At 45.5% G+C, this 13,341-nt stretch overlaps 1 protein-coding gene and 1 long non-coding RNA gene across 3 annotated transcripts in view; one reads left to right on the forward strand and one right to left on the reverse strand.

Annotated features, from left to right (window-relative positions):
* Nucleotides 1–8,097: 8,097 nt before the first annotated feature.
* LOC115337517 lies at nucleotides 8,098–12,023 on the reverse strand. Its single transcript, XR_003922173.1, has 2 exons — nucleotides 11,468–12,023; nucleotides 8,098–10,750 (listed from the first exon to the last, which is right to left on the reverse strand). It is a non-coding gene; the product is annotated as an uncharacterized LOC115337517 (long non-coding RNA).
* Nucleotides 12,024–12,522: 499 nt separating this feature from the next.
* Nucleotides 12,523–13,341, forward strand: part of PLPP1 (phospholipid phosphatase 1) — a 69,370-nt gene continuing 68,551 nt past the window's right edge. Inside the window, exon 1 of one of the 2 annotated variants that reach the window (XM_030003421.2) lies at nucleotides 12,523–12,879. In XM_030003421.2, the coding sequence (XP_029859281.1) occupies nucleotides 12,822–12,879 (58 nt within the window). In that variant the 5' untranslated portion in view covers nucleotides 12,523–12,821. The remainder of the gene's footprint in view (nucleotides 12,880–13,341) is intronic. The other variant, XM_030003420.2, reaches the window with a different exon arrangement.

Genomic DNA, 13,341 nt, shown 5'->3' on the forward strand with positions numbered 1-13,341 from the left:
AGCTCCAGGGACATGGCATGTCACTCTTCTCATTATAGCTAAGAAAAGCTGTTGCATTTTCCATATTTACATCTAAAGTCCATTCAAGCTGTACTTATCTGAGCTGTCCGTGGGATCCAGTGCAAGATACTCTGCAAATCAGTATATCTCCACAAAAGACATCTGGACTTCTGCACTCAGAAAAGTGTTTTGAAGAAAATGTGTGAGTCTCATTTTCCATTGCCTGAACTGTATCTTCACTGTCATCTGTGCTACTCTGCTGGTGATAAAAAGTTTCCAACCTTCAGGCAATATGAATATGTAAAGCATTCCAGCAGATTCAAATACCATCTTGCCTCAGTGCAACTCTACAAAGGTGGTTTTCCAGCATACATTAGGCAACACCTAACCTTTGAAAAATTCACTCTATTTCAGCAGACAAGTAATGTGCTCTGGGAAAAATTCGAACATGATTCCTTCAAGCCAGACTATCAATTCAATTAAATTGCCTTTAGGATTCAATTTCTTATTTGCAGATTTCCACATGCTATGAAACAGTCGCATTTGCAGAGGGCAAAAGGTTTACTAGGAAGGCACACAGAGCCTCGTGATGTCTTTTGTTCAAGGAAACTACCAGTACATTAAAAGGAAAGGAAAGGAAAAAAAGAAACAGTGAAATGAGGCTTTTGCTATTCTTTTTTCATATTTGTGATGGCACCTAATGATTAGAGATGGCCCCAAGTTTTTGACTGCAGTCTGTTTTCTTACTTTTTGCAATTTCAACAGATTTGGATATGATCATTTCAGTCCAAGCTCAATGCCGCTAATTCTTTATTATTACCCTTTCCTCTAGTTCATTTACAAGCTGCAGTGAATGTCTCTATAGAGAGGTCAAGATTTCCGAAAGGCTGAAATGCCTCTCTTTAGCAGTAAGACCCAGAGTAGGAAAAAGAGGGTAACTGAGAGAAATCTCCATGGAGGATTACTCCAGGGCTTGTGGAGTAGGCAAGTTATCTTGCTCCCTGGCATCGGTAAATCCCTTCATGACCATATGGGTAAGGCTGGTACTTGTCATTCTCTCCACTTTACCTTCCTCCTCATCACTCCCCATGGTTTCCCATGCCTCTAAGAGCTTGTCAAACACACAGTGCAGGGAGGATCCACAGGAAAGGTCAGGTAGCCTTAAGACATAATATCACTGCATTAGGTACTGAAAGAAAGAGAAAATGTGTAGAGTAATGCTCCCTTCCACCTTCCTGTTCTCTTTTCTTAACTTACGAGTCCAGCTCCCCAGAGCTAAATGTTAATCCAACTGAAAATTGTTGTAACCAACTGGAAGGGCACAGAAATGTAGAAGGTAAGTGCCCATCTTTATACGTGGTCATCAGGTCAGATATTAATTAGACTCTGCCATCTGTAAGAGGATACTGATGATTACAAGGAATTGGGACATTTGTTTTACATCTGTAACGACAGAAGCTCCAGCAGCACAGTGGTCGCCTAACTCTGAATTGGGGCAGTGGTTCAATACTGACTCAGAGGGAAGTGTGCCAGCAGCACCACTGAATGTGCATTACATATAATACAGCAGGAAATTTGGACAGCAGCTTGTTATAACACTGTTTTGGAAATGCATGAGTCACTGCATTTCTGGAATCTGAACCTTTCTCAGCATGTTTTTGTGCTAGACACCCTGTTCATGTTGTTTGAGAAAGCCTGAAGGACTGATGCTGAGTTAGTTTGTCCAGGATCTTCATATTGTAGTACCCTAATCCATCCCTGTCATCTCTCTTCCTGTTTCCAAAAAACCAGAATGCAATCCACTATTTTATTCCATTGTGAAATATTATTTAAAATGCTTTTGTAATTGACACTGATCTCCTTTATTAGAGCAACCCACTGAGCCTTTCACCTCAGCTGTTGTACTCACTGACTTCTCTGATGCTTTCAGATGAGGCTCCCCCACTTCTTACTCCTTCAGACCACCGTGCCTACAGTACTGCTTCACCATTCTATTTCAAAATGTTTCTTGCAAGACTAAACACTGACAACACTGATACAATCACATGCGCTCTGCAGTAACTAAACATGCCAGCGGCGGCCTCTGCATTTCCTTTGCTTCCTTTCTCCTCTTCCAGTGCTGACAGTTGTCTCCAGAGCTGCACCCCTGCCTCTGCAGGCTTAGGATCCAGGTACCACTCTGAACTGCACTGATGGCGGAAGGTCCCTCCCTCTAACAAATGTCATAAACAACACCTTGGCTTTTTTCCTACTTCTTACACTAAAATCTAGTGCTGAACTGAATTACAATTAAAATGGCTTTATTTAATCTGATAAATACAGGTATGCACATGTGCACGCTCACCCACTCCTTCATGAGACATTTAAATAGAGGTGTATTCTGAATTATTGAAGTGCAAGAAAAGTCAACAACGTGGTTGTGCTACGAGTAAGCTGCAGAGGAAAGGGAAGCTTCCCACCTTGCAAACAATTACATGTTTTGGATTGAGCAAACAAGTCTCAGCAAAGATGAGTAAGATTAAAGAAATGCACTTAGGAAGGGTGAGGGCTGAAGACTGATGGCTCTGTGACAGTGTCCATCCTAAGCCTGATTCACAAAGTCTTCTATGCCTAGCAGGCTTTTTAGATATCAGCACTTAGGCGTATTCACGATGTCTGTGACGCAACCCTGCAGGCATCTGCAGTCATCCCTGGAGTCACAAGAGGGCTCAGAGCCTACCTCACGCCTGAGAGCAAGGGAGATGCAAAAAACTGGGGTTCTCCAGTCTTTGTCACCTGCTGATCCTGGTCAAGCAGGAATAGCCAAAGCACGCCTAAGTGACCCTTGAAACACAGCCAGGAAGCAGATGGGTTATGTCCTGCCCACATCTGGCAGTAAAAGCACTCAGCTGGGATATAGGAGATTTGGGAAGCTGAGTTCACATGTGGAGCAGACTGACAGCAAAAGCTACAGTCTCTCAGAGATCTTCCTTATCACCAGCCTTACAGAATGATTTCTCTCGGTTGTCTATAAATGTCATGAAGTGGGTTCTTTACCATATAGAGGTGATGTCTGATATTTAAACAGGTCTGGGTTTTTTTTTCATTTTATAAAACTAGTTTTTTTTTTTTAAACAAAGATAGTACAAATGACTTGATAGAAAGCAAACCATACCATGGACATATTTAGCAGATGTAATATTAAAATTGCATTGCATCATACACATGTCACTTTTTAACAGGATCTAACATGTTTTATAGACCTGTCTTTATCTGCCTCTATTATGTCCTCTCTCTCCTCTGCTTATAGCTTTCCTCTTAGCTTTTATTCTGGAAGCAGAAAAACATAGTGGTGAAACGCCACTCAGAATTTATGTCATCTATATTGATTCATGGTTACAAAATTTTTTTAAGACTGCAGGTAACTGGGCAATAAAAAGCATGTTCAGTCTTGGGTACCTCTGCCAACCTGCCATGGCTGCTCTAATATAAGTTAATTTATGACACGCTTCACGGGCTCTTAAGCAAAACAAAGATCAGGTTCATGATAAATGACTGCAGTACATACCCTCTGCCAACTGCTGAGTCTGGGGTGGAATACTCCCCATTTGCCTATTTTTAGCAACTGCATGGCCTTTTTATGCCTCTTAATTGCTTTAGTCATGCAAAGTACGTAGGCATTGAGCAGATTTTGCCCTATTGATTTGTGCAAGGATTCTATGATAAGGCTGCTCTGCTCTTGTATTTGTTTCCAGAAAACCAATGCTGCACAAGATAGCTGTCAGACTGGCTTTTTATACTTGCATGGATCTGCATCATTTGTGTGTGTTCTGTAAGAGGCTGTTTATAGGAGGAACCATCCCAGCTGTTTATTGCTGATGTCCATGCACTGGTACTTTAATGGATCTTACCTGAAATAATTTCGGTTTGCATATGAAAGTTAGCAGCCCTGTTCATCCTAAGTATGGCTGAGCAAAACCTCCTATCTAAGCCTGATAATAGATTCTTATTTGTGAATTTAATAATAATAATAATAATAATAATAATAATAATAATAATAATAATAATATAATAGCATTAGAGAAAGGAACAAACTAAATCTGTGCCCTGAATCTATACCCATGACATTAGTATCTGAGTCCCTTGTCATTTCTGTGACACTTACCTTCACAGTATCTACCTGCAGTATAGCAGCGCTATCTTCCCCACCTGGCAGAAGGGAACAAACAGGGCATAAGGAGTATGTTAGCTCATGGCTTGCATTCCCATTCAAGCCCAAGCTCCCTGAAAGCCCGCACCACCTGTTTGTCAACTCACACTGACACAAGCCCACCTGTGGACCAGGAAAGGAAACCTAACAACACTGCAATGCCCTTTGTGCCTGAAAACGAAGCCCTCCCTCCCAGACACCACCACTTAACCCTATGGCATTGCACGTTCAAGTCCTCACTCCTCCAACATGGCTAAAAAATGTATGGAGCTAGCTGGAGGGACATAAGCAATTCAACCAGGGCTCCCTGGAAATCGGAGGGAGTGTTCATACCTTAGCAACTACACTCTTCCTCACTTCTGGCTAATACAAAGCACAGCGAAGATCAGCATTGTGTTATCCACTGGTCTTGTATTGGGAGGGTGATAATTTGGGGGCATCACCCCAAGTTTTCTTTTTTTCACAGCATCTGTAGGTATGAATTTCTTCATGTTTGTGTTCCCTTCTGAACACTTTCAAAGGCTGAAAAGTTAAAATAACAGAGTGGTTTTAGTGCAGTGCACCACACATTGTTTCTATCATGTGAGAATTGCTTAACTGCGGTACACTTCAGCAGCACAATTTATTACAAACCTTGGAAGTCATTTCAGGAGCCCAAGGACCTCATGGACCTTGGACCAAGTTTCAGCAAACTGCTCAGAGGTGCAGTCACTAGGCAGATGTCTGGAAACGTGTTCTTGCACATTTATCTGCTAATGCAAACGTCCCAATGCAAGCATTAACACTCCAGAGCATTATGTGGATTTTAAACAATCCCTGGAAGAGTTGGGTCCCATAAAAGTTATTCTGACAGATGTAATCCTTCTCCGCTCCTTTGCCAAGCGCTTGCTCTGACTACAGGAGCCAGAGCACATCAAGCAAGACTCCTGCCTGCTTCCACTGCTTCTGGTGATCCAGACACTACAACATCCCTGCCCAGCACTGACTTCACTCATATTTTTATTGTTATTATTCTAGTTGGGAAAGAAGCAGCAATGTGGAAGGGAAAGATAAAACAGGAGATAAGAGGATATTTTTATGCTTTCATCTGCACAGATGACTCATATGGGACAGGTTTATTCCTTGTTTCTCTCAGGATTAATGCCTCGAAAACAGCAGCAAAATTAAGGCTCTTTTTGCTCCTGTGGAAAATAATACTTTCTTCCTTTCACCCTGCTCTGTGAGGTCTTTGAGGCAATGGCTGTGAGTGTGTACAGCACATAGCACGGTTGGCTCCAATCTTACTGGGGCCTCTCGGTATTAGTGTAATAAAAGTAAATACCAAGTGGTCAGGGCTTAATTATAATTTGGACATTCTGTGCTCTGGCAATAGATTACAGGAGCCATTGACTTGTACCTTAAGGCACTGAATCTACTGTTGGCACGAGGGTGAATCCGTGTAAAGGGACAAGACAGCAAAGTGAAATCCCATGTTTCCTGCTCAGCGTGTAGGACGCAAACTAAGAGGAAGTGATTTCAGTAACTGAACACTCTTATGCTGGAGCAGCTTCAACTGTGGCTTTTTATGTTCAACTCTAATGACTATTTCAAGGAGTCAAATACTATTTTATGGAAGATTGAGAGGCAAAAGCTTTCATTAGATAATGATTGTATTAAGACCCAAATCTTCACATAATTCTTTGAAGAGGAAGTCTAAATAATTAATGTTGCAATTATCTGTTGATTTATTCTCCTCCACCCTTAATTTTGTTTTGAGCAGGAACTGACCCTGATCATGGTCTGAAGAGTAATTCAGAGATGCAAGAAATAAATGTGCTCCACAGTCAATACTGAAGTGGGTTTCTTTTTGCCTTACTTGATTCTCCCAGCTTGAGGGTTTTGGTGACATTTTGCCTATTGTTATTTCACTTTCAAAGGCCCCTCATAATTTATTTTTGTAGTTGCAATTATTTATGCGCTAGGCTATTGTAACTGCATTATATCAGTGCAAGGAGATGTGTCCAAGGTTGAATTTTATCCAATATATTTATAATGTCTTAAGAAAACAACAACAACAAAGAGCTATGAACTTGGGAATAAATTCCTTCGGATCTGTGGCACTGGAAAAAAAAAAAATCACAAATTTGTGGAGCTCAAACAAAAGCAACATTGACAACTGTAACAGCATAATACTGTTACTAACAATGCTGCAAAAGGCCCGCTACAGACATATTTCCATAGCCATTCTGGTTATATTAGCTTGGCCTCAGCTTCGGAGTGTAGTTTTGGATGAATATGACTGATGAGTATTACACTAACGTCTGGAGGCCCAACTCACAGTGTTAGGAAACGTACGTGGTAAGGGACCATTGCTGTTCTGCAGACTTTTCAACATAAATGAGGAGGACATGTGGAACTGAAGGGGCAGCAGTCAGGCGGTTCATCCACCTAGCAGCAGCGTAAGAATTGGGTCAGAAGAAAACCTCAGATCGACTTCTCACCGGGTCTCTGCTCCTGTCTGCTCCCATGCTGTACTTCTAGGGGTACTTCTACTGGTAGCCAAGCCACCCTGAAGTGGTACAGGACTGGGAGCTCCTGCCTCGCAATGGTTTCGGTGCAGATTGCTGCCTGTTTGAAGTACAGTGTCAGGGGTGGGACTCTTGCTGCCAAGGAGGGACAAGCAGCAGGAGCAGACACCTTAGCTGCTGCACTCTGGATGCACAGCTTTGATCAGCCAGTGAAGCATGTGGAGATGTACCTGGAAGAGGTGCAGTGACACACATTTTCCTTCAAGCTTATCTTCTTCTACCTGTTGAATTGGATATCCAAATGCATACGGAACCAGGCACAGGAGGCTGAGTTACTGCTTTAGGTCTGTGATGGGTCAAAACTGGGTGCTTTTGCTATATCATTGGCAACTGGTTTACCCTGTTGAAGTTCATCTCTTGAGATTCCTACTGCTGCCAGACTTACCTCTGTTTTGCTAGCTGGTTTGACTGGAAAGCATGACAAAGAAGGGAAAAAGAGAGAGGGGAAATCGGAAGCCAGAGGGCACAAATCTTTGTAGCCCCTAAATCACTCCAACTTGCAATAATCATAAGACTTTTTTAATAAGAAAAGTGCCATGAACATTTTGTGAGTGCCCTTGAGACATTCGTTCTTTCAGAATCTATTATTGCTTCAGAGCAATATCTGTAATTGAAACAAATAATAAAATCCAATAAAGAGCAAACACGGACAGTTTATTAGCCTTAAGGCCCACTGGTAGAGCATAGCTGATGGCCACACAGCTGCATTTTCTTCCTGTCAGAATAGAACGGCTGCATGCAAAATTGCCATGGGGAACGCTCCCTGGCCTGCACTAGTTAGTTCTGAACACCACCATTTGTCAGCCAACACGTAAGTAGTACGGACAATCATGTGCCAGTACCTGTTTTGTGTGTGCTGGCCCCACTTAATTAACTTGTGTAGACGTAGCCTGAAGTGTTTTTTTTCTAGAATATACTATATGATCTTCTGAGGCTGTATGATACATGCTATTAAATATATACAAATAAAGCTATGCACTTGGGTTTTAATGCATTTTCATTCATTACATGGACATGACTATTAAATTTATGTTATTATGCCGTCTGGTGATGTCTGCTTGATTCTTTATTTCTGTGGCTAATGTAGAAATAACCTGTCTTTTCTACTAGAACAGGCCTCATCGCTCTGGCGGAAATGCTCTTGTAACTTTGACATAAAACTGGGGGACCAGAACCCTTCCATGGATCTGAACTTGCCATAGGTGTCGATCTCAAGTCAGTCTGACATCAGGAGCTTTTTGGTGAATAGACAACACAGTTCAATAGCAATGTGGGGGTGAAGTACCCAAACAAGTCTCAACTGTATTTAAAGGGAAAATAATTGAAGGAGAGAAGACAGGAAACTCCTCATGCTTTGTTTATTAGAAATATAAATGTTCTTTATTGCTCACTGCTCCCTTATTAAAAACCAAACATGAGACATAGGAGCAAAAGACAGAAAACAACTAAAAGGCCAGACCAAACAAAAGAAGGGATATGAGGCTAGGATAATTTGGTGGAATCTAAATTCTGCTTCCTGAAACATTCTGTGCAAGGGGCATCAACTAACTTCAGAGGTCCAGGTCTCAATACTACCTGCAGAAGCACGTGTCATTTCGCAAGGGGCAAATCATATGCCCTGGACAAATGATGTAAGAGAAATTCAGGAGGGCCATCTTGGCAGACTTTCATCCTTGGTCCTCTTCTGTAGGTCTTACTGCATGAGAGGTGTTTTGGCAGATGAATTCTAAATAACCAGAGTCTGAATCTGACAAAACATTACAAACAAGTCTGAACTATTTCACTTCTGCTAACTATTACTAATGTATTTTGTGGTGTTACACTATGGCCATTGACTGGCTTTGAACATATGAAGAGCTGATTCAGATCAAGTCCATCCAGCCCAATACCGTGCAACAGTGCCCAGCAGCAGATGTTTAGAGGAGTTTAACAAACAGGCCCTGTGGAATGGCTCTTCCCCGGCAGATCTTTCTAACCGTGAGAAATCAGCAGTTCTGATATTTCTTGAACTACAAGGATCCACTGTTTAACAGTGGACCTATCCCCTATGAATTTACCTAGTGCCTTTTGGCTGCTTTGTAATTTTGCGCCCCACAGCAACCTGAGCCAATGAATTCCACAATATTCTCATGTAAAGAAGGAGTCCTGTTGTCTGATATCTTACATAGGTTCTCCCTAGTTCTTATCTGATACTAAGCAGTGAATGCTTGTTACACATTTAACCTTCTCCACACCTTTCATGGTTTTATAGATCTGTACTTCATATGTAAAGCCTTTTCCTCTCCCATCATTCCCTTTCCATGTTGAAAAAATCCACTTCTGTTTCTCTTACATTGAAGCTGTTGTATACAAGTTCAAAAAATCTTGTTTGCCTTGCTTTGAGCTTTCTCTGCTTCTACTTAGCCATTTTGATGTGGGATTGCCACAGGAACGTGTCATAATGATACTTGACAGATGGCTCTCGATGTCTTTCCTAACAGCATTCCCAGTGCTCTGGTCGGCGTGGTGATCTCTCCACTGAGCACCCAGAGGATAGCTTCCCAGAACCATCCACCGTGACCCTCTCATCCCTTTCCTGAGTAGTAACAGCTCATTCAGAGCTATTGACTCCCACCCCAGATCAACCGACAGAGAAACAAGCCTAGGAAAGTCCCATCATTTACTACAGCTGCTGATGTATATGAATGTTAATTGCAGTTAAGAGTCCTGGTGGGTCAGTACTAATTAATTGTCATACAAGTACCACTTCAGACTGATGATAAACTTCCTGAGAATTTAATCTTAGTACACACAAAACTTTTAAGGAGGATGGGCAAAACACTGAAGATCATGATTTCTAGAAGAATCAGAAGAAAACAAAGAAATGAACAGGGCTTTACCTTGGTCTTGGTGTTCTCTGCTGCTCACTGCTCTCAATTAAACAAACAAAAAGATACAATTTAAAAAAAAAAAAAGAAAATGACCAAATAACCATACCAAACAAGAGAATAAGTGAGAGGGGAAGATATTTAGGAGAGTCTACATTCTAGAGAGTAATATTAGACTACTTTAAAATGTAAATTTAATGAAGGCATAAAATACAGCTTAGGAGCTGTGTCTGTTGCCTTTGTTTTACTTGGGTCTGGGTTCAAAAGTGTTCTTTAGCATAGACCCTGCGAAGCATACAAGTGGATCTTTCTTGGCATCACTGGGTCAATATGGTGGTTAAGAATGGTGGACATCTGAGCACCTTGCTGCAAGGGAGGGATACCAAGCAAAGCCTAGACAGGGAAAATGCCACAAAGTCAGAAGATACTACAAAACTCTCGCACTACCAGGAGAAAATGAAATTTAGAAGCTCTGATATTTGTGCTGTATACTTAAAAAACCCCAAACCTCCAACTGATGCTGAACATGATTTCTATTTCTGTTTATAATTGAACATCCTCCAACTCCTCAGGAACTGCTCCAGGTGTCTGATCAAGCACCATCAGTTTGCCGTTTCTGCTGCCCTGGGCATTGCTGCTGCCCAGATACCGTGTTATTTGTTAAAGGTGCTTAAGCATGCAGGGGTTTTTATTCCTCTCTTCAGTTTTACACCAAAATAACCTTTTTGTGTGAAAGAACAACATATCTGAAGATGCAGTACTCATACTAACACAGCCCTGGAGTAATGCAGGGTTTTGCTAACCTGAGTAGTAATTCAGGCAGAAAGTGCTTGGGTTGGCATGCTTCCATGGTTAATACTTGTCTGCCTATGAAGGCCTTCTGAGCGCCTAGAACGGCGCAGTGCTAACCTAATCCCTCAAACTGTGCTCAGCGGGGGGTTTCCAAGACATTGCAAGCCTAGTGGTGGGAACAGGGTTGCAACAGCGAGGCTCATATTCCTTGTGCAATGGAAAGTTTGGAGAGGAACCGGGTGACTGCTTGCTTTCCTGAATTCTGGCAGAAGATTGCAGAGATGCCTCTTCCCTCAGGCGAGCTACATCTCAGGGGTGAAACAGAGATGTAGAAACTGCAAGACAATAAAGCATGATTAATTCCTCTCGTTGGTGAATGCTGTGCTGCTGCAGCCCAATTTCCAGGTGTTTTTAAGTGTAATCACTATCTTGCTTACATTCTTCTGGGAAGCCATCCATTTAAATTAGCGCAATCTCTTCGGTCTCTAATTTACTTGCAGAGGGGTGTGGATCAGGAGAGCTGTTTGCTGTTTAGCCCAAACAAGATTAACGTGATGCTTTTGGGTTGAAGAAAGCAATTATGTCAATTGTGTGTGGAATGTTTGCATTGCTTGCCTTCTGTTTTTTCTAACCATCTTGCAATTTTGGGCATGTTATCTACTCCTGATTTAAGACCTTCTGAACAATCCCCTGCTTTGTGAGGACCCGAGCTAGATTGCACACTTTTCTTTCAGCAGCGGTTCTGACAAAGATAAGCCCAGTTTTTGTCATTGCCAGGTCCTGCTCCAATTTTTTTCCATTACCTTCTGCATTTTAAGACAACACTGGAGTTTCTACCTCCACGAGACCATCCCAGAATACTTGCAAAGGAAAATGCGCTCAGTAAATGACGCTACACTGACAGAAATCAAGGGTCGTTTTAAATCTCCAGACCTGCCCATATTGATCTGTAGCTGGGACACTTCACAGGCATTGAGATGAAATCGGGAACTCCTGTATAGGCTGCTACGTAGAGCTTCTTTATATATTCTGTATGGAAGTGCTTTATGTACCTTTTTAGGCAGCATGGTTGAATTGAAGACACAGCATATTTAGCGAGGGATTTCCACCTCAAAAACTTGTTTCCCTTGTTGATCTGCCAAACCTGTTATTCAGCCTTCAGGATATAATACAAAGTGAAGCTGTTTACAGAATTAGAGGGTGGACTACATGAGAAATCACAGAAAAGTTTATGCCTGATGCTGAGAGTGTGGGAAGCGCCGCTCATCCAACCTGCAATTACCTAGAACAAGACACAGATGTGCTCAGCGGCGTGAGTGATAAGTTTGTGCCCAACAGCACTAACAACACTGGTGAATAAAGTCTGTTTTGCGGTAAATCCTGCTAAAATAAAAATGTGGTTATGCAGAAAACATTTCTTTCGTGTTGGTCACTATTTTCTTTCCAAATAAAAGCTTTTAACAAGGAAAAAGATTGTTTTGGGTTGGGCTGAAACTCAACTGCTCGGCTCTTTTGCAATTTTCCAGCACTCTTCCAGACGCGGAAACAGCTTTTCCCTTGTTAGAGAACAAAAACCAAAAGCAGCCCCCGTGCTTGCAGCGGAGGACCCCCCCCCACCCCAGCTCTGTCGCAGGCAGGCTGGAGTCCCCGTGTCCGGCCCGGGCCGGGCGCCACCGACACCCCTCCCGGGCGTTTGTCACCCCGGCAGCCCCTCGGGTGGGGGTCGGGCAGGCCACGCTCCCCGGCCCCTACTGCCTGGGGCCGGGGCCGGGCAGGCAGGTGAAGGCGGAGCACGGGTGACGGCCGCAGCACTCCCTCCGGCGGCGCTGGCCCTGCGGCAGCCCCACGACCACGGGGGGCCGGGGGGGGGAACCCGCGCCTCAGGCGGGCGGCGGGCGAGGGGCGAGGCGCCGCCATCGCCTCAGGCGAGCGAGCGGGGCGGGCGGGGGGGGGGGCCGCGGCCGCCCCTCCCAGCCCAGGGCGCCCCCTGGCACGGCGGGGCTCGCGCCGCGGGGGCGGGGTGGGAGGCGGGCCGCGGCGCGATTGGTCGGCCCCGGCCTGCCGTTGAAGCGCGGCCGCCGGGTGGGGCGTCACGGCGGCGGCAGGTCGGGGCGGGCGGAGGCGCTGCCGCCAGCCCGCCCTGCCCTCCCTCCCTCCCCCCCCAGCCCCCGCCCGCCCGCCCGCCTTAAAGCCCCGGTGGGCGCCGCAGCGGTGGCAGTAGCGCAGTGCGGGAGGCGGTTGCGGCGGTGCCGGGATCGCGGGGGGGGGCGGGCGGGCGCCATTGGCTTGGAGCGCAGCGCAGCGCCTAGCGGCGGCTGAGCCCCTCCCTGCCGCCTCCGCTCCGCTCCCGCCCCTCGGGCCGAGGCTGTCACCGCGCCGCCGCGCCTGACGCCGGGCGCTGCCAGCATGTTTGACAGGACGCGGCTGCCCTTCGTGGCGCTGGACGTGATCTGCGTGGTGCTGGGTAGGTCGGCGGGTCGGGGTGGAGGGGAGGGGGGACACGGGACGGGACGCACGGCGGACGAGGGGAGCCGTCCCCGGGGCGCCGCGCTCCGCCCCCTCCCCGCACGGCACCGGGCTAATCGCATGCTGGCCTCCCCCTCCCCGCGGCGCCAGGCACCACCCCGGAGCGGGTCTTCCTCCAGCCTGCGCCTTCGCTGTGCCTGTCTGTCGCTTCCCCCGCTGCCTGCCGTCCCCTCGCCCCCCTCCCTCTCTCTCGCCTTCCCTTCGCCGCCGCCCCCGGCGGCTCTCCCGCCCCTCGCCCGGAGGAATCTGGTCGCTGCCGCCCGGGGGCCCGCGGGCTGGGAAGGGAAGAGTCCTAGCGGGAGGGGGCTGCTGCCGCTTACCCACTGACATCTGGAACTCCCTCTTCTCTCTGATGTCCTTGCTCCTCCTTCCGCAGCCCCTTCTGTCGGCTGTAAACCGG

This window comes from Aquila chrysaetos, chromosome Z, assembly GCF_900496995.4.
Source record: "Aquila chrysaetos chrysaetos chromosome Z, bAquChr1.4, whole genome shotgun sequence".
Taxonomy (NCBI): Eukaryota; Metazoa; Chordata; class Aves; order Accipitriformes; family Accipitridae; genus Aquila; species Aquila chrysaetos.